Genomic DNA, 22,553 nt, shown 5'->3' with positions numbered 1-22,553 from the left:
ATGCATCTCCTGGTGATCTACAGGACCATCAGCAGTTATCGCGACCCGCTGGGGACCTCTCTCTGGCACCCCTGTTGCCACATTTATGGATCAGGGTCGCCTCCTGACTCCCCTCTTACCGTCAGGTAGGCGTTGCTCAGTTCGGGTTGCTCTGCGGTCTCGCTGGTCGAGAGGTCAGGTGAATCTCCCCACTGCATCTCTTTGCCTTCTGCAGAAGCGCCCAGAGACTCCGCTCAGCCGAGTGGGTCAGGTCTTCGCGATGCTCCTCCGTGGTATCAAAATTGTAGAGCCGCCAGTCCACCGGGCATCGCCGCCATTCTGTGAGTCTCCGTCGCTGTATCCTCACAGGAGTCTCAGGTATTACGGGCGCATAGCCGTCAGCTGGGAGGTTTTTCAGCTATCTCTTATATAGAATTTAGCAGTTGGATTACGACGTGGCTACGGAGCCAAAGTGAATCACGTCCACCCGGCCATCTTGCCTGGCCACACCCTCCAAGGTCTCTTTTCATCAAATTTAGGCTAGGGATATTACCTATAGCCTCTTTTATTGCCTCATGGATTAGTAACGCCAATTCTACCAACCAGTGTCCCATGGGGTGCCAGGCAGTGGAGAATGAGGAACAGCTCTTTTTTTTCTGTGACGCTTAAGCAAAACAGCATGCTCGCTGGGTTATTCCTCTCTGTCTCTTTCTTGGGATTGATATTAGGCGCAATGCCCTGAGAATATGTAAGACTGATACCAGGAGCAGTATTATTTACTCAATAACAAGCTATCTACGCTCCATATGGTATATCAGAGCAAGAAAAGTGGGGAGGAATTAACACTTAAATGGCTGTGCCCCTGGTGTTTTTTTTTACTGCATTAAGCATTTTAATTTAGGCAGGTTATTCAGTATACTCAAAGCGCCCCCTGCAAGTCAGCTATTCGAATCAGCATTTCCTAGTTGATTGCAATCCATCCGAGCTCAATATGTTTTTAGTTTTAATTCCTCATAGAGCACAATGCACTTTAACTTGGTTAGGAGATTAAGTGTACCTGAAGTTACTTATAGTGCGCTCTGTCATAGAATTCTCAGCCAGCATATGGAACCCTATTCTAGCCCATTCTTTCTAGGACTCCTTCTGAGGTTTTTGTCCCTCTGGGAACTGCTTGATTAAGGGGGTACCAATTTCAGCTAAGTGTATATTGTACTGGAGCATCATGGTTGTATTATGTTTTACTTTACTTTTACCTATGTACACTATGGTGGATAATTTTAATTATTCATGTTTTTATGTGTTGAGTTAATTTTTGTAAACTTCTTTGTTTTTTTCAAGAACCGAAATAAAGTGACTTGATTGATTGTTTTATAATTTAATGTCAAACCATGTGTTTTTAATGTATCTGCTTCAGGGCTTTACCTAAAAACAAATCTTAATGAAGAGAAAAAGAAAATGTCATGCATATTTGTTAGGTTTTACTTTGCTAAATATGAATTATTTAATGTATGATATCTTATTTTTTTGTTTCTGCTTTCACACAAATTAAATATTTTTACAGTCTGGCAACAAATTGGAAAAGAATAAAACATCTACTTAAGTGTGCTTTAATCCACTGTGCGTAGCTATCTGCATCTGTTTATTTTTCTATGTGGCAACTTCTTCCATGTAACAATCACTGCACAGGCGGGGGCTTGTAACATTTCGGCTCTGCTTGGGAAATATCATCAGCAATCACTAATATTGATCATACACCTATCACCACAAATGCCTGCCTCAAATTGCTCTCTGTAAAGGTGCACATTGTTTCTACTTGTGCCACCAATGAAAACAGCAACACTTAGATTAGAATGTAAGACAACTGCACTGTATTACTACACAGTGATGCTTGCATAACTCTCTCTCAACCAGTCGCAAAACAATTCTACAAACTATTACCCTCTTCCCTTCATGTAGGTTATTTGAATTTAGTTGCTATGAATGACACAAACACCTGTAGGTCAAACCTAAAAAGACAATTTTTCTTATTCTAGACTGGGCTACATTCATCATCGGGACAATCCACTTATCGGGACTACTCCCAATATCCCTAAGTTATCTGTAATGATTACTAGTGTAGGAAGGTAGATCCCTGACTATGGTTGCCCCCAACTTTTTGCCTGGTGTTTTGCTGGTTTTCTGACTTAGTTGACCTGGGGCCCTGCTATTCAGGACCCCAGGCCTACTGCTCTCTCTGTAAAATGGATTCCATGTACCCTAGGTACATATCTAATTGGATACTGAGTCACCTTATCAGTCCCTGTACAGTGTACCTTAGGTACCCAGGGCATAGGTGTACCCAGGGCCTACCAGGGGCTGCAGCATGTATTATGCCACCCCTGGCTGGCCATCCAAATCTGACACAACTGGCTGCACGACAGCTGGGGCAAGGTGGTGTAATCACCCTTTGCTTTAGATATAGTATTCCTATATCTAAACCTAAATGGGCACACAGATCTCCTATCAGTCACTCCTATGGCAGGCCTTAACAATCCTGAAGGCAGAGTGCTTGGAATCGTGTGAGATAGTGCTCTGGCATGAGCTGAGCCTGTCTGCGGCTTTCGGGGTCCATCCCTTAGCCGTTTCCATGATATCGCATACCATATACTCTTAAGTGCATTATAATCCTCGCGGTTATATGCCAACTCTGGTATCGCTTTATCAAAACATGTCGAGTAAGGTGTCATACGAATTGGAATACTAACCCCTCGCCAATTCTGGCGACGGGGTTAGCATTCCACCCTTCTAGAGGGACACGACATGTATGTAACCTATAACCCCGGTTAAAGTCAGACAGAGCCTTAGCATCCACAAAATGGATGCTGCCACCGAGACACAAGTCTGCCCTCCTGCTGCTGGGAGTCCTCCCAGAGCAGGAGGCAAGGACAAAGGGTTTCCTGCCAGGGGCGGTGCCAGCACCGTCCCAGACAGGGTTTTGTGTATTCCAGGTAGGCAGGGCTACAGAGGAAGGTGACTGCAAGTGGCACCCCGGTGCTCACTGTGCATAGGCCGGCTGAAACCAGTTCCAGGGGCACTCCAGCCCCTGGCCTGGGGAAAGCCCGCCAAAGGAGAGGGGTGTAACCACCCCCCTCCTGGTCCCACCCATAGGGCAGGACTTAGTCGCGTGCCAGCCCCCTTTTCCCAGATAAAGGTAGGAGCAGGCCCCCTTCCAAATCAGATCATCTTTGGAATCAAGACACGACTTTCTACGAAAGGACATCAAGATTTCTTCTTCAAGATTCTCCCTTGTGGCTAAGGAGTAGTCACCCTGCATCCGCAGGCACCATCTTAAGAACACTGCGGTCTGCTGCAAGTCCTTCCTCCGGAATCCGACTGCCCAGCTCGACCAGAACCGGCTTCCCTGGCACCTCTGACCTCTACCCACCTCTACAGCCAAGCTGAGAACCGTGGGTGCGACGAGACCTCGAGGGACCGGCCATCTTCAAGACTGCACGACTTCTTTCCAGCACGACCGCCGAGGGATCCTCTGGTGAGTGCTTTGGGGACCGAGAAGCCCCGACCCTGAGCAGCTCCAGCACCGAAGTCCAGCCTCCCAGCATCTCCACGATCTGCGTGGGGCCCTTCTGCTTTTTGCTGCTCACCGCGTTGTTTGGCTACTAGCCCGCTGGCTTGTGGCCTTCCTGACGACGCCCAACGACATCACTGCTGCTGGTCTGGTTGCTCCAGACTGGCCCTTGCTCGCTTCCAAGAGAGGAGCACCCCGGACCCTCCTGGTCCACTCAAGACGCCATTTTGAGTCCACCGCGTGGGCTTGAATTTGCCAAGACTTGTTGCCCCAATCCTGGGTCCAGCGACGTCGAGAGCATCATCCATCGTGGGACAGCTCGTACCTCCATCCTGGTCGCCGACAACGCCTCCTGGTCCGTGAGACTACAGAGCCCAGCAGCGCCCACTCACCTGACTGCGGTGACTTCGCCTGGTGCCCACTTAATCACTGGCTAGTGATTCAAGAACTTGGTCCCCTCTGCTTTCAGGTTTCTTCTTCCCTGATCCAGGCTTGGATCTCTTCGAACTTTTCTTCACTGGCCGCCTGCCAGCAACTTCTTCTTCAGGCTCCTGGTTCGTCAACGAGGAATCCCGACGTCTTTTCAGACCTATGCAGCCGCAGCCCCTGGGCTAGGTAACTTCGGCATTTCGGTGCCCCAGCATAGCCTCACTATCCAAGGGTCCAGATCTACTGTCGTTTTCGACCTACCTAGTCGGGTTCGCCCGAGAACAGTAACTTTGTGAGTTCTAGCTTCCATAGGCTTTTTCCCGCCTTACGCATGAGAGTTCCCACTCTGCACGTGGTGTCCCTAGGCCTCCTGCTCCTAACCTGAGTGTTTAGTATTGTAGGCCTAGCGTGCCTAAAGCCTCTGAGAATTGTTACTTACCTGCTAGTAATTCGCATTCCACTTTTAGAGTATATGGTTTTTCGTGCCCCTCGGGCATTTGTATATACTGTGCTAACTTAAGTATTTTCGTAAGAGTTTTGTTGTGTGCCTAGCACCCTGTCCTCATAAAGAGTACAGGGCTGTTGTGATTCTAATAAATACACTGTTTATTTTCATAACACTTGTGTGGTGTCCTTTCACTGGGTGTTCAAGGGGTAATGTGATGGTAAAACAGCTGGCTTAATACGCCCTCTAGAGTCTTAGCCTTAGACTGCTCGTATCCATGCTACTAGGATAGCTGGTCTATAAGGTTGACTTACAACCAATCATCAATAAGGGTTGTTTGGACTGATATATAGTGATCACTAGAATAGTGAACACTGCACATCAGGCCAACTTCTCACAACTAGGAAATACTTCATATTATATCCATTTCCTCTGTGCCTTGATACCTTGGAAATGTGAAGCCCAACAACAATACCTCCTGTTGGTATTTTGAGGTCCATAAAACTATAAAATACACACCTAAATAAATGAATACACAGCTCATGATGTACATAGACAGCATTGACATAAGGTTAATCTGCTCACCTATGGGTTGATCGATGCTTTCAATCAATTCAGAATCTTGAAACTCAAAGGGAGAGGGCTCCCCTTCTTCCTTTATTTGGAATGAAACAACTGATGTGTTAACTCCAATCTCTGCTGCTAAGAGAAAACATAAACATACTTTATACGGATTGCACTGCTTTCTGCTGATTATAAACCTCATCGCAGTCTTTCATCTCGCACATAACAGGCAGAGGAGCACCGGCGTGGGCTTTCCGATGTGGATCAAAACATTTGGACAGTGTGGCTGCACACGCAACTTTTGCCATGTGGATGCAAGGGTAATGGGCAGAAGCACACAGCTTTTGAGGTGCTGCTGAAGCACACTGCAGGTGAAAAAAATGGAGAGAGACACGAAAAATGTAGCGTGCACAAGCAGAAACAGACAAAAGTAATTGTACCTGAAAACACACATACAAGGACACAATGGTAAGGTTACATGTGGGAGGGATCAACCCACGAAAAGGAGGGACATAAAGGGAAGATTAACCACTTGCAAGCAAGCCATTTGAAAGGACACTCAAAGGAACAAATGAAAAGCAATAGGTGGGCTGTAAGCCCACAAAGTAGACACAACATGTCTCGAAGAGCCAGCACAAGCGCGTTCTACACTCAACCTAAAAATGACTATTCTCTATAATGGCTGTTCCTAAACAAGGAAAGCAGGCAGACCACATTGGTGACCTATAAAACACAAAATCAGAGGTATGCTTTTGGCAGGCCCAGGCTTAGTTCAACGGCATAATAAGGTTTAATGAACATTCTGCTGCCAAACTGCACCTCTTTGAAGAGACTGGGCCATGCTGGGGAACCAGAAGCAGTCCTGGCAAAATCGATTTTGTTCTTTCTCTCATCACTTTCTCTCTACCTCAGACCCTCTCTCTCTTTAAGTGTCCTGTGCTTGCTGTAGTAAACCTTAGGATCTGTAGAAAGTTACATAGGCTCCAAGAATAGCCCTAGGCTTTTAAAACCCAGTTTCCAAGGGCTCAAGCTCATTGGGGAAGTGACAAGTGGAATAAAAGGCCTACACATCCCTGAAAATGACACAGCAATACCTACACAAGAGGACTGCAGGTGTACTGCCTCTACATAACACACCATCCATGAGAACAAAACACACAAGGCATACATTAAAACAAAGTCTACATGTATTTTACAATGCACTCTGAAAAACTGATCATAGAAATATTTGCTTTAGAAGGGATAGGTATGCCTCTGTTTAGATATAAATTATATGTCCAGGCTTCGCATAGCTGACCTATCTCTAAATCTACCCATAGGTAAAGCTTCGGACAACCGACCTATCTCTCAGGTGACAATGCTTCATCACCAAAGTACTAGAGCCACAACCCATCATTTCTGCTTGATTTCTTCTAAAATGACCACCAGAGCTGTGTTTAGTGCCTGAGGGCAATGCACTAAATATACTGAAATCCCGTACATGCAAGATGTGAGTTGAGCTGTTACTTATAAAATGCAAGGAACGACCTATGGAATCTTGGTACTGACCTTGCTAAGAGCAGAAAGGATGTGAAGGTAATCAAGAAAACAGACCTATTTTAAGAGCCTTCCTACGCATAGAAGGGTCCTCTATATCACAAAGGCCAAGACAGAGTGCATTCCATCTACAGTAAGAACATAAGGGAGCCATGACATGGGGAATCCTGGCAGGGAGCATGTAGACTGGAGCCACATCCAGGGAGAACACTTCCAGTGCATCAGACTGTCGGTGTTTTGTATTAAGAAAACTAACTCCCACTTTGAGGGTTTATTTTCTCACTACAAAGAAGTTTACTGAGTGGTTGTCTTGAAAGTAGTGTCTGCTTAGCATCCTGCAGTGCCCTGAAGAATGTGCCACTGTGGGAGCTGACCTCACAGAAAATAAATCCGAGCCAAGCAGGTGAGGATCTCTAAATATGGCGGAGTGTCCTCTGCCCGAGAGTCAGAGGCCATGGGCTTATCCTCCTTGGCAGATCTGCTGAATGTCACCAGGTTCTAAATGTCTCCCTAAACATGATCTGCAACATTATTGTAGGCAGGGCATTTCATGTTTAAGGCAGGTTTGGTGGTCTTTGTGTGTCCTCAATATCTATGAATGAGTTTGATTATATATTTTGCTACTCACTATTATGTTATCATAGTGAAAAAGCAAAGAAAGAGCTGGTCACTGCAGGAAAATGGGCAAAATAGATGGGGTCCATCACTACCCCACCCACAGACACAGCCCACTCCTCTGTTGAGAATATGTAATTGTATTATCAGGGCAAAGACAGAGGTGGAGAGTTATTAGAGCATGTGAGGTTACAGCAGGTAGTAAATGGGCAAACAAGGTGGGCTTGATGACCCCAAACGGAGACAAATATACTATAAGCCATGTAGCCGGATGGACCTCATTTTTACAGAAGCACATAGGTGCAGCCGGATGTATAGAAGTACAAAGTCATGTAGCTGGATGGATCTTATTTTTATAAAAGCACAAATACATGTACCCTTATGGATCTCATCATTATAGACGCACAAACATGTAGCCGTATGGATCTCATTATTATAGAAGCACAAAGACATGTAGCAATATGGATCTCATTATGATAGAAGCACAAAGACATGTACTGAAATGGATCTCATCATTATAGAAGCACAAAGACATGGAGCCGGATGGATCTCATCATTATAGAAGCACAAAGACATGTAGTCATATAGATTCTCATCATTACAGAAGCACAAAGATATGTAGCCAGATAGATCTCATCATTATAGAAGCACAAAGACATGTAGACATATAGATCTCATCATTACAGATGCACAAAGACATGTAGCCGTATAGATCTCATCATTATAGAAGTACAAACATGTAGCCGTATGGATCTTATCATCACACAAGCACAAAAAAATGTAGCCGTATGGATCTCATCATTATAGAGGTACAAAAAAATGTAGCTGTACAGATCTCATTATTATAGAAGCATAAAGACATGTAGCCGTATGAACCTCATTGTAGAAGCATAAAGACATGTAGCTGTTGCCGGATGCTGGAGAGGATAAGAGCAGTTGCCTGTCTGGGGCTGGTCGGGCCGTGGGCCAGAAATCCTGCCCTTTCTTCCATTCAGTGCAGTAAAGAAACTTGAGGGGGTCCCTCTGCAACGAAAATGAGAGGGGCCGCCCTTCGGACTCACTTAGGAGCTCCCAGGCCAGGGTACAGTGCTAAGGGGGCCCCCTGGAGATCGGGGACCCTGCACTGCGGGGAGCTTTGTTACGCCACTGCTTCCATTCACCATCACCCACCTTAACCCATCCACATATATATTAACACACTCACAACAAATGTACTATACTCATTTACTACAAAGAAACCCTATGCACATTTCAATGTCTCAACACCCACTACAAAACCCCAAAAACCATACCTACACACCCTACTATCCCCAACTATCACACAATGGCACCTTCACTCACACACAAAACACAACTCTATCCCATACGACTAACCAATCCACTCATCACCAACACAACCCAAATCCACACCATACGTATCTATTTTCCATCCAGATACGCACTCCCTGCTCATACAAAGCACCAGCTCTACCCTCTACTCACTCCTAACAGACCCCTTTCTGTCACCAACAAACCCATACTCAACCTTCCATCTTTCCATCCAGCATCAACCTCTTCCTCTGTTTACCAAAACGAACACAACCACACAACCCTTACACTCCACTGCATCACATATTTACCTCTTCCAGCAATCAAATCTAACACAAACACTCCTAGCTCTTGTCCATCCCCTTTCACACACCATATACACTTTTTTTCCAAACACATCACCACCTCCTTTACCTTGCAACTTCCACTAGCCACCAATATTTTAAATACAAGTACTTCTCAGAAACAAATACATCATATCCTCTCACTACTCCACAAAAACAAAACACGCACATCAGCACGACAAAATCACACACACACACTACCTCATAATACATTCTGTCACAAACTAGAAACATACACCCACTCAAACCTGCCTGACTACATAAAGAACACACTCTAAACCAACTCTACTGCCACGCTTTCTCTCTTCCCCCACACCTAACAAATATACAGCAACACTGCAAGTCTCTTCTAACCAACTCTCATACATTGGTCAATTTAGAACTGTACAAAAGGACCCACATGCTGCACCACCAACCCTAACTCATACATACACCTTCCACCCTAAACAGACGAAAATCAAAATAAACTACATGCCACTCTTCACAACTTCGCATCTCCATGTCTACTGCATAACAAAGCTACTGTACAAAAACAACACAGCTCACTAACTAACTCTAAACCACAATCTCCACCACCTACACATGCAGGCCCATCAAAATGCCTTCTTAGCGTGCTTGACGAGGAATACAATACAGAACAGCTACACTGCTATCGCCATACAGATAATACCAGCACTAAGGACACACCTGTTACAAGTCTGCAAAACACTTCTCACCCTTCTACAAAACAAAGTCACACAATCACCAAAAACATTTTCTAAACAGCCTACTAATAAATGTTCGATCACTCAAAAAACCAAACATTTCATCTATGACCTTCTCACTGACACACAAACTGACTTACTCTTCATAACTGAATCATGGTTGGGAGATGACATAGCTCCAGTGTTGCATGAAGCAGTTCCTCCAAGCTATCAAGCTATCATACAAAATCATATAGGCAAAAGAGGAGAAGGCCTAGCTGTTGTATTCAAGGAAACATGAAATATCACTAAAGCGGACGACGTCTCCATCCAAGGTTGTGAGGCCTACACTATCTTCCTCCTCGAACCGCCTACTCCTTTATAGACCCCCACCTAGCAATGCAGCATTCCCAGACACACTTCTAGACACTGTTTGAAACCTGATTACACTCCACTCCAACCAATGTCTTCTAGGTGACCTAAACATTTGGTTTGACAAACCTATATGTCCCATACGAAAACAATCATCACTTACCTAGACACACTGAACCTACATCAGATCATCCACAAACCCATACACATCGCTGGACACATCCTAGATGTCACGTTTGCAAATCCAGAATTAGTTACCTTTCATACCATTACTCCAGTCACATGGTCAGATCATCATTTGCTTGCTTTCTAACATAAAAAAACACAAAGTAACACACCAAAAACCACCTTACATGCATCCACCTATGGACCGTGAAACAAACTCAATTTTTAACACTTAGAAACACAACTTACATCCAATACAGATCTAGGCACAATAAAGTCAGTTAAAAAATGATAAGAGTGGCTACAGGAAGCTTTTGCTATCGTAATATCACTAAAAACCACACAACAGAACAAAAGAAACAGGCACTCTACGGAAATACAGAGCTAAACGAGATGAAACAGCAAATTAGAAAGCTGTAACGCACCTGGCTCAAAACAAACACCAATCAAGACAAACTTCAACTACAGAAACTTGACAGATTATACAAGTTAGCAATCAAAAAAGCTAAGAAAAGATACTATTCAGACAGAATTAAAAATACTAAATGTGCAAATAAAGAGTTCTATAAAAATTCTCACAGAATTTCGTAAACCAAATTGCCTAGAAGGAGCTCAACCCAATACTCAAGATTTCACAGACGAACTGGCAAATAATTACACAAGCAACGCAGACACGTTGGACTCCTATGTAAAACAAAGAAAACCACCAGCACAAACCTTTTCCCCCCAAAAAAACCTGAAAGAGAAGACTAACCCAGCCTCTGCATTTCTTCCAACAAATATCACACATGAAATGAATGGACCTAGTCTAAGCAAGCAGGCCTGCCGGCAGCCCTTCTGACCCATGTCCACCACAAGAAAATTCTTCTAACTACTTTGCTCCCACACCAGTAGGAAGAATCATCAAGAATTCCTTACCTAAAGAACATTTCCAGAAGGCCTAAAAAAGGTCATACATATGCCCATTACTAAAGGAAACAAACCTGGACCCGCTTAACCCCGACAACTACAGATCAATTACAAATGGACCTTTCCTGGAAAAACTGATAGAAAGAGAAGCATTCGCCCAGAAGTCACAATTCATTGAAGATAATTCCATACTTTCAGACTTCCAAACAGGATTCTGTCCAGGAAGAGGTACAGAATCTGCCCTCATTGCAATCTGGGATGACCTTAAGAACACAGTTGACCATAATGGGGTTGCTGCACTACTTCTCTTGGACCTCTCAGCTGCCTTTGATACAGGTGACCATGACACTCTAATACAAAGACTCTACGAATCAGGCATAGAGGGGACTGTTCTCAACCGGTTCACATCCTACCTTCAAAACAGAAGTAATGTAATTCATACCTCAACCTTTCTCATCCAAACTGTACTTCACCAAAGCAGGGGAACCTCAAAGCTCTATTATCTCCTCCACGCTTTTTTAACACACACATGAAGTCATTTACGGCACTGATCAACTAATTTCACCACATACTATGACTATGCAGATGGCACACAAATACTCCTTAAACTGGAAAGCCCCAAAGACATTGGAAACTCGAAAATGTACAAATTGCCTCAGAGTCGTTGATCACTGGAAGACGTGGCGCCATCTCAAATTGAATACTTCCAAAACAGAAATACTCACATGTGGCGACTGGAAAAATTATGATCCACTTGCCACCTGGCCTGATGATCTGGGAACACCGCCTGAAGTATCAAAGGAAGTATGAAACCTCGGAATTACCAAGGACTCCAAGCTATCAATGACTGCCCAAGTGGACAAACAAGCAAGATCAAGCTTCATTACTATAAAAACTCTGTGACGCATCTTCCCGCACTTGGGAATTCCACACAAAGTCCAGACTACTATTGCTCTTGTTCTGCTCAAACCTGATTATGCAAAAAGCCTCTACCACGGATCATCTTTAGGATCAATTCTGTTTATTAGCACAGTCCAGACACAGAATAAGACAGCATGCCGCCTACAACCCTTCATAGTAATATCATTCACTAGTTCCGGCTTAGGATCGACAGCTTAAGCAGGACTGAATGTTTAATACAATAAAAGAAGAACAACATAAAGAAGAAAAGACAACTATACCCCTATTCCCCCTTCCTTCCATACTCGTGACATGAAAATGAAAAGAAATGGGTCAAGCAGCAATCCAAAAAGATAGAAAAAGGCACCCCAACTGGCCAATATCATGTAAAGCTCTTCAAGTCACAGGGGAGGAAGCCCCTGGGATCAGGCGAAGAATTTGGCGATAAGTCGGGCATGATAATTCCCTAAACTCCCTGGAAAGGATTTAAATGAAGGGGGCCGAGAGATCTGAAAAGGAGGAGCTCCTAGGACTAACCGCCATTGAGAGCTTCTCCACCCCCAAGGGGAACCATAGCTTGTGAAACCATGAAGTGTGGTCAGGTGTTTTATCAGTGCCCCAGAGTGAGAGTATTACTTGGTGGACTGCATTCAGCACAAGGGCTGTCTCCCTTTAATGGAACGTACGGGGAATGTCAAAGAACTCAGTGGCCCCAAGAGAGGGTATGCTGGAAATCGTTGGATGCTGGTATCAGAGGCCTAGTTGATATCATCTAGCACATGTTCCCAGTATCTTGTAAGTTTAGGGCAGTGCCACATCAAGTGAAGTAGGGTCCCAGTATTACCACAACCTTTCCAGGAATCCCCAGATTGGCCCACCTTCCATTTTTGAATCTGTCTCTGGGTATAGTATCAGTATGAGGTGATTTTGTAAGCTGTTTCAGTGCCAGCCATTGCATGCGCTGTGTGGTGAACCCTATAGTGAATATCCTTCCATTCTTTATCTGAAAGAGGTCTGCAAATCTCAGCTTCCCATCTCCTCTGACCGGGCTCTAAGCCGTGGCCCACATCTCCACAAGTGAGCATAGATCTCGGAGATTAGTCGCTTATCATCTGTTTTGAGAAACAACCACTTTTCAAACGAAGTCAACAGCTGACCCGCATCTCTTCAAGTGTCAGCACTCATCACCTTGAGGCGAAGTTGTAGAACTGAGACATAATCCGTCAAGGAATAGTCATGCTTGAGTTGGTCAAAAGGAAGGAGACTATTTAGATCAAATAAACAGCCCAGTCACTTGCAGCCCCCCTATACCCATCTTCGAAATCTGCCTTGCGCCATAGTCGTCATAGGCAAGGGGAAGGTGGTCAGGCAAGATTTAACTGCAACCATGTCCCACACTTTTAGGGCCAAGCTTGTCACAGTTGAAGAAGATAATCCCCAGGTTTTATGCTGACGAGGAAGCCATATCTCCTTCCATATTTGAGTGCCAGCCACAGTCTCCTCCATGAAGGCCCAATGTCTTCCAGAATAGGATCTATTCCATTCAACTATATATCGTAATTGAGTGGCTTGGTAATATTGAGATAACAAAGGTACCCCCATCCCACCCTCCTGGTTTTGATTGCAACCGTGGCTTCTTACCCCCAATATGTAGTGATTAATATCCAGCTGGAGAGAGCAGACTACACCGGGCGGTGGGGCCAGTGGTAAAGTTTGTAAGATATAAAGGATGCGGGGAAGGATGGACATCTTGACTACCTTGACCCGTCCCATTCAGGACAGGAATAAACATTTCCTTATTGCTAAGTCTTTGCGCATCTGAGCAGCAAGAGATGCGTAATTTGCTGCTACGTTCCTGGCTAACGTCCGCACCAGGGAGAGGCACCGATTTGGAAGACCCTCAGTCACCCACTCAAAAGCGAATTGCAGCCTCAGAACCTGTCGTCAGGGCAACCATGAGATTCAAAATCTGTGATTTCTGCATATTGACCCTAAATCCCGAGACTGAACCAAATGCTCGAAGTTCCACAACAATTGCTGGAAGTGAGGGTAGGGGCTCTGTAATCGAGAAGATGTCATCGTCAGCATACAGGCTAATCAGATGGTGCCGGCACCGAATGGGATCCCTGTGACAGTGAGGTTTTCCTGCAGTTTTTGCACCAGTGGCTCTATATATATAGCAAAGAGGAGGGGTGATGGAAGGCAATCTTGTCGAGAGCCCAGACAGATGGGAAAGTATGGGGATCAGACCCCATTTACCCTCACTGCCGCACGGGGAACGCTATATATACACACAGACTCCACCTCCCAAATCTCTCACTGATGCCAAATCGCTTGAGTGTTTGAGAAAACGTATGGCCAATGCACATGGCAAAACGCTTTCTCAGCGTCAATTGAGAGCAGTACGGCTTCTTTATGTGACTGGTGTCGTTTATCTATGAGGTGGCATATGTTTTTAGTGTTGTCCCTGCATTGGCGAGAGGGAATAAAACCCGACTGATCCGGGTCACTGAGTCTCAACATGAGGGGATTGAGACGGTGAGCCATGACACTGGCAAAGAGTTTCGCGTTAATGTTTAGCAAAGAAATGGGCCTATAAGTCCAACCGAAATCCTGGTCTTTGTCTGGTTTTGGGATTATAGAGATGGAAGCTTCCAGCATAGATTCCGACAGGGTACCGGAGTCAGAAAAATAATTAAAAGTGATGTGATCAAAGGGGCCAGGTCAGAGCAGATTTTGTAGAACAAAGCGCTGAAGCAGTCCGAGCCAGAAGATTTTAGATGCTTCAGGCGAGCAATGGCCAAGATCGCCTCTTCCAAGCAGATTGGCCGATCCAACGTGTCAGCCTCAGCAGGAGGTAAGGGAGTGAGAATGGTACTATTAAGATATTCCAAAAGGTTGGCACTCAGCCACTCCAGGGTGAAATATAGTGAGGCGTAAAAAGTCTGGAAGGCCACCACAATGCCCTCGGGATTCCTGATTTCCCTATTGGAGTCTGTAGTAATAGCTCTCACCGAGCCAGCATAATGCTTGCTACGAAGGCGGTGTGCTAACATTTGCCCACACCAATTATTAACTATATAGAATCTATCTTTGAGGCGCAAAATGGCGTATTCTGCCCGATCTTGGTCTAGTTGCTTGAGTAGAAAGCGGATCTTCTCTAGCTCCCTTCAAACCCTGGGGGCACCCGACCTCTTGTGGATAACCTCTAGTTCAGAGACCCTCTTCTCGTGATCTCCCTGTTTGTCACAATGCCTACGGTTCTCAAATGCTGCGATGGCGATAAGCTCCCCCTGGCAACCCTACACCGAGGCCACAAGTGAACCCCCTTGTCGTTGAGGGCTAGGTAATCTTTAATCACCGCTCAAACTGCGTCCACTGTAGTAGGGGACTGTAACATAGCATCGTGCAGTCGCCAACTTGAGTATGGGAAGGAAGAGGTCAACGTTATGGGTGCTTGGTCCGAGAGATAGCGGGGCTCGATAGTAGTATTGACAATACAATCCAACAGGGTCGGGTAGTCAAGAAATGATCAATGTGGGCATAGGTCCTATGTGCAACAGAGAAGAAACTGTAATCCCTTTTGTTGGGATGGGAGCGACAGCATAGATCAAACAGCCCACAATCTGTGAGCCAGCGAAGGCATTCAGGTGAAAAAGCTCTTGTCTGGGCAGATCTCAGACTGGAACGGTCCAAATCCGAGTCCATCACCAAGTTCAGATAACCCCCAATCACAACAGATGCTTCCCGGGACTGAAGGACCTGGGCTAAAGACTCTATAAGAAAACTCTCCAGCCGTTCGTTAGCTGCATAAACATTTGCGAGAGTGAAGTGATACGTATCCACCCGCAGCCGAAGGGCCAAGAGGCGACCCCTGATCTCAACTATCGTGTCGGTCACCATCCCAGAAAAACATTTAGAGAAGAGACTGGCCACTCCACCCTTTTTAGTGGAGTTGGAGGACCGGTATAGCTGCAGGAACTGTCAGGACTTTATCCTATGGACATCTTTAGATACTAAGTGGGTCTCTTGAAGGAGGCAAATGTCTCCTCCCATATTTCCAAGTAGTGAGAGGATCGCTGAGCATTTAGTGGGAATATTTAGTCCACACACATTGAGGTTAAGCAATTTAAGCTCCATGTAGAATTGATAGGGAAGAGGCGCAGTAGTAGGATCTTTCACTGGGGCAAGCCGGACAGTGAGGAGCAATAAGGAGTCCTCTAGGAAAGGCCGGGGGCCCTGGTGCAAGGCAGTTCGATAATGAACGCGCACAGAAAGGGGAAGGAAGGAATCCCCCCAAAAAACATACCGTAGCAAAGAATCACCGTGTTGGCCAATTCAGTATCCGAAGAATCTTTAAGAGGCGTTGCTAGGCCAAGTACTGCCCAAAGCCCGGTCCGAAAGGGGCCACTGGTATGCAGAGCCTGCAGAGGCCTAGAGGGAGACTCCACAAGGGTCCCACGTGGACCCACTTATGCTAGGGCCACAGGAAGGGTTATGCAGGATGCTGTAGGGGGCCAGCCTGTGCATCCCTCAGGCCCCGTATTTGTACAGTCTCTGTGTCAGCGGCATGAGGGCCCAAGTCCTCCAAACTTGCCCCCGCTCTAAGGTTCCTCCAAGCCTCACACCTCCGCCTGTCCGGGTACCTAAGTCGGAAGGCCAGTAGCCCACAGTTCTCAATCCGCGCCATCAACAGAGATCACTCCATTGCCCAGCCACAGTCCACCAGGCCTTACAGGATCGAGCCATCAGCTAAGCAGGTTACCAGAGCAGCTCCCAGCCGTGCTCCGTGTCCGCCAAACTCCCTCCCCAGCTCCTCAGGGCTCCGAAGCAATAAAGAACAGGGCTACGCAGCACCGCCGGTCACAGGGCTCCGCTCTCTGCAGATGCCACACTCAACTTCACACGGCATCCGCGCTCACGATGACAGCTCTGAACGGCCGTCACCAGGATACGAGGGTCGCTACCACTGACAGGTTTGGTTGCTGAAAGACCCAGACAGCTACCGGGGCTAAGAGTCTCAGCGAGCAGGGGCATTTTCCAATGCTAAATTGGCGCTGAGTACGGAGCAACACAGAGGCACGTCCTATCAAGCTGTCATCTTGACCACCTATTCACAGATCATCTTTACCAACTATGAACAGGAAACAACAGATTCAGAACTCTGCTGCTAGACTACTATTACATATACAGCCTCAAGCCCAAATCTCCCCTGCCTTGAAGGCGCTACATTGGTTACTGGTTGCCAAAACAGCCACATTCAAGCTGTATTGTTTCACCCACAAAGCAATATATGAAACAGGGAAGGTCTTCATCAGGAAAATCACCAAATACATTCAACATAGGAACCTCTGCTCTAGATTGGCACCTCGCCTTTAAATCCCATCATACAAGACAAGCATTTACAATGCAATAGGGCTCGCAGCATTAAAGTTTGAGTTATTGGCATGGTGTATGACAATGCGTTGCATAAAATGTTTAGCAAACTTTGAATTGGTGAGCAGTGAGAGTGTGTGCAAGAGTATGCTGTTCTTGAAAGCAGTGTGGTAGAGAGTGCAGGAATTTGGGTGACCTGAGCAATGTGGATGATGCACCTCACGCACGGGGCTGATGCAGTTATTATTCACACAGCTCTAATGATGCACCTCAGCACAGGGCTGACGCAGTTATTATTCACACAGCTCTGATGATGCATCTCAGGCACGGGCTCACAGCTGTTATTATTCACACAGCTCTGATGATGCACCTTAGGCACGGGCTCACAGCTGTTATTATTCACACAGCTCTGATGATGCACCTCAGGCACGGGCTCACAGCTGTTATTATTCACACAGCTCTGATGATGCACCTCACGCACGGGCTGACGCAGTTATTATTTACACAGCTCTGATGATGCACCTCAGGCACGGGCTCACAGCTGTTATTATTCACACAGCTCTGATGATGCACCTTACACACTGGCTCACAGTTGTTATTCACACAGCTCCTATTTTCTTCGCCATAGTCTGCAGATTTGTATTTCATTAGAACTTAATTTTTGGAGTGTGGCATAATATTTCTATACAGCATGTTGGCAAACACGATTTAAGAAATATATATAGAATTACATTTTATGGCTATCACAAAAAAAGACATAATTTGGACATAATAATTTTTAATATAACACTTAAGGGAGGTAAGCATTCCCCTCCGACATCAGATATATGATCTATAGGTCACAGCATTCTAGGTGCAACTCCAATGGAAGTCAAAAGAAGTCTCTGGGCGATTCTATTCAACATAAGAGAAAACGAAACTTATCGTGGGGCGGGACTTCCGTCTTCTGAAGCCTGCACCCACGGAGTGCTTGCCAGGAAAAACATCTACGGAAGAAAGTTGATGCAATGGCGACTACTTTAATGCTGGTAAGAAGCGGTCCGGACCGGGAGAGGCTGCGGCGGCGCATGGCACTGTGTGGGGCTCCCGGGGAAAGGTAGAATAAAGGCGGGGAGGATATACCTTTAACTGTGGTGCAGTAAACAAAGGAATTTAATCTGCGCAGAAAAGCAAGAATCTGTTTAGGCATGCCGTGTTAGGGGCAATAATGGGTATATTTTAAGGGACAGAGAATTCGCCGAAGTCTCGAAAAGATGTATGCTGGGTATGGCACATAAATCAAATGGAACCGGGATGTGGCATGGTCAGAAATGCGCCGCAATGGAGGAAATGCAGGCGCTGGATAAACGTGGCGATAAGGAGGAAGCCGTGACTTGGCCCGAATGCTGCTGCTGGTATGAATGGATTCACTTACTGGCGGCGCCGTGATTCGAAGCACTATGAGAGGTTCCCACGTGGAGAATGGCGTCCCGGATGTGCTGTGAATTGAGGTTAATGCATTCTAGGTGCAACTCCAATGGAAGTCGAAAGAAGTCTCTGGGCGATTCTATTCAACATAAGAGAAAACAAAACTTATCGTGGGGCGGGACTTCCGTCTTCTGAAGCCTGCACCCACGGAGTGCTTGCCAGGAAAAACATCTACGGAAGAAAGTTGATGCAATGGCGACTACTTTAATGCTGGTAAGAAGCGGTCCGGACCGGGAGAGGCTGCGGCGGCGCATGGCACTGTGTGGGGCTCCCGGGGAAAGGTAGAATAAAGGCGGGGGGGGGGTACACCTTTAACTGTGGTGCACTAAACAAAGGAATTTAATCTGGGCTGGTTTCAAATTAAAGAGCTGCAGGTAAGTCAGTACCCAGCAGTACCTTCCCCATTAAAGAACTCGGCAGAGGCCAATAAGTAGGACGAGAATGCACATGGGGCCTGCATGTTTACCGGTCTCACGTCTCCCTGGCGCCATGATAGTCTCCATCATCTTTGATGGTTAACTTTTGCCCAAGAAAAGGTAAAGGCATGGACAGGAAATGGAAACTTACACGTCAGCTTGGCTCCCTCTCTAGTTCATTAAATATTCACAGTACCGGTGCTTCGGCAGGTATGGTTGGTACGTATCGTGTGTCGGGCCTGGCCTCCCCGTGCCAGGCTGCCCTGCGGGGGCACCTCAGTTCATGTACTAAGTGATGTCTTCTGCATGCCTCTGCTACTGGCAGTCCAGCAGGACAGGCTACTTGCCAAGCTTTCCGAAGTAGTGCCAGGGACTTCACTTCCTTTTTTTCCATAAAAGTCTACCGGAACTCTCTTCCTCTTCTCTTGGGCATGAGGCCTCCTTGGGAGACAAACTTGGCAAAGCACAGACCGAGTCCGCCAAAAGAAAGAGCTTGTTGTGTCTGGCTGCCTTACACCTGGGGCTTGTTGCGTGCATGTGCGCCCGGGCGCTTTATGCAATGTCACACTCCCCCGCAAGTGGCATAGACCTCCAGCTCCCTTGGCAAGGGCAGAGGCCACAGAGCAGAACACCGACACTTCTCTGCACGTGTGCCCGGCTGCAACAAGCATGTGAAGTGCGCTGCGAAACTGCACTTGCCTCGAAAGCAACTGCAGATTTGGGGTTTACAGTGCGCTGCTGTGAGGCAAGAGGGCCCCAGCAAGGCGTCGGAAATAACCTGTACCCCAGGGTCAGGTATTTATCGCGTGTGGTAAATACCTCGTGTGCAGAATTGTCAACAGGAGAACAAAGTATAGCATGTATAATCATTTTTTACACACACAAATTCACGTTTCGCGTTTCCAGACAATTTCCCTCGATAAATTGCGGCAGGTTTGCCCAGCCGAAGTTCATCAGGGGCAAACTGAGACGAGTGATAATTATCACACTAGTCATAATTCTGATCCCTGTGTAAGTGGAAACGCGTGTTTGCAGAGGGGTCGGATTTTAGCTCAGAGCTTCATAATGAGGGCTTTATGCTTTCAAAAGGCTAACAAGAGAGTTTTTGGGTATTTTCAGAAAGACACTGTGGGAGTCGCTGTGTTTTACAACAAGACACCAGTGAGGCTGCTGTGCTGGTGCGTGGAAATGGAAATTCTAAAGGAATGGTGAACCTTTACAAGTTATGGAAAGAATGGAAGTCGAAAGAAGTCTCTGGGCGATTCTATTCAACGTAAGAGAAAACGAAACTTATCGTGGGGCGGGACTTCCGTCTTCTGAAGCCTGCGCCCACGGAGTGCTTGCCAGGAAAAACATCTACGGAAGAAAGTTGATGCAATGGCGACTACTTTAATGCTGGTAAGAAGCGGTCCGGACCGGGAGAGGCTGCTGCGGCGCATGGCACTGTGTGGGGCTCCCGGGGAAAGGTAGAATAAAGGCGGGGGGTATACCTTTAACTGTGGTGCACTAAACAAAGGAATTTAACCTGTGCAGAAAAGCAAGAATAAACGTGGCGATAAGGTGGATGTCTCTGTGTGCGCATGCGTGTGTGTTGTAGCAGCTTTCCAGGAGACAGGAGCTGGCTACAGCGAGCGCGTTCTCGTGCGCGTGGCCCGCACAAATCGCCTTCTGGCAGAGGAAATGCGCGCAGCCAGGTGCTGTCTCCTGGAAAGCTGAGCCGCTAACAATAGGGTCTCTGGCGAGACCGCGCTTCGCGCGGTTAGCACCACGAGCCCTAACAAAAACCATAGGTGGCACACCCTTCTTTGTTCAAGCAGCCAAAATATGGAACTCTTTACCCCCGAACATAAGATCCATGGATACCTACCTTATCTTCAGAAGACTACGCAAAAGTTGGGTCTACTCCATATAACCACCATACTCAAACATAAATATACAGCACACCCCTGTGTATATAAGCATTTATTTAGATTATAAATGTGTACTCATATATGTGTATTCCTTTGTATAAATGTGTATAATAATTATGTCTATAAGTACATAAATATTACTTAGTTCTGCTTAAGAAATGTACATACTACTTATGGTTATATTATTCTATTTTTAATATATATATATATATATATATATATATATATATATATTCACTGAAAAAAAACATGGGTTTTTGTGGTGTTATAGTTAGTTGGACATTTCACTCGTACAAAACTATTGAAATTCCCACGTTATAGTTAGCTGTACTAACTATAAATCACGCGCCCGCAATCCACTGCTGATGGTGTCACATATTACATCATTCATGACATGGTCAGTGACATCACTGATGACATCTCAAATGACATCACGGATGACATCATCCAGTGAATGTGGTTTGCTTCGATATTTAAATAAGTATTAAATATATATTGCAATCTGCCTTGAAGACTGAGTGGATATATAAGTGTCTGAATGGAGGATTTAGTAGCAATGTGATTGACTGTCTAAGTGACGAATTTAAAGTGTCTCACTAAATATATGGGATAGTGATTAAACTGTGTGAATACCTGTATCACTCTATCTCTTGTTGTGTAAACTACTAGAAAAGTTGGTTACTAGCTATGTGCGAGTCTATATTAGTTATTAATTAGTTAAGTGAGTATTTGTATGGGATAGTGAATGAATGTGTGTGGTTGGGTGGGAGGTGTGTGACTGTCCAAAGATGTGTAAATAGTTGATTTAGTAGGTATATGAGGTTAAGACTGTATGTGGAAACAGTTGTTTGGGTGAGTGAATCTCTCTATGGGTGTGATGATGAGTAAATATATTTCTTAATGATACATGTCCAACAAACTAAATTCAAAAGGCAGTGTATGTGACAGTTGTATATAAATAAGTATACATAAGACTCAGTGATTGTATGAGTGACGTATGGACAACTGTATGCTTGTAATAGTGATTTTATAACACACTATGTATGAGTTATTAACTATATGAATAAATAAAGTGGTGTTTGTGTAAGTGTCTAGCTTAGTAAATGTAAGTATGATAAATTGTTTGCATAAGTGAGTAGGATGACTGCATAAGTGAATAGGATGTGTGGTGGTGTGTAATGTCGATGTAGGTGTATAAGTATATTTAATTGTGTTCTATTGATCTTTGTTAGCATGTATGAATGAATCGATAGGTAAGTGTTTAGATGTGTGTGTAGATGTAGTAATCACTGAGTGGGTTTTTTGAAACTTGTATTGGTGTGTCAATGGTTTCAAATATGGTACTCCATAAGGATTGCGGGCGTGCGAGTTATAGTTAGTACAACTAACTATAACGTGGGAATTTCAATAGTTTTGTACGAGTGAAATGTCCAACTAACTATAACACCACTAAAACCTATGTTTTTTTCAGTGAATTTCAAAGTTTTTTTAAATGCTAATTCCTTACTATAACATGTCTGAAACCTATGGTTTTTTTCAGTGAACTTTAAAGGTTTTGTAAATGACAATT

The 22,553-nt window shown here is 45.3% G+C and overlaps 1 protein-coding gene across 2 annotated transcripts in view; it reads right to left on the bottom strand.

Annotated features, from left to right (window-relative positions):
• Positions 1 to 22,553, bottom strand: part of LOC144818759 (uncharacterized) — a 206,210-nt gene that overhangs the window by 35,007 nt on the left and 148,650 nt on the right. Inside the window, exon 5 of one of the 2 annotated variants that reach the window (XM_078676480.1) lies at positions 5,004 to 5,117. In XM_078676480.1, the coding sequence (XP_078532606.1) occupies positions 5,004 to 5,117 (114 nt within the window). Of the gene's footprint in view, positions 1 to 5,003; positions 5,121 to 22,553 lie in introns of both variants that reach the window. The other variant, XM_078676479.1, reaches the window with a different exon arrangement.

The sequence above is a fragment of the Lissotriton helveticus genome, chromosome 2_1 (genome assembly GCF_964261635.1).
Source record: "Lissotriton helveticus chromosome 2_1, aLisHel1.1, whole genome shotgun sequence".
Lineage (NCBI taxonomy): Eukaryota > Metazoa > Chordata > Amphibia > Caudata > Salamandridae > Lissotriton > Lissotriton helveticus.
Note: the sequence above shows the minus strand (reverse complement) of the source record. Positions and strands in the feature narration are given on the sequence as shown.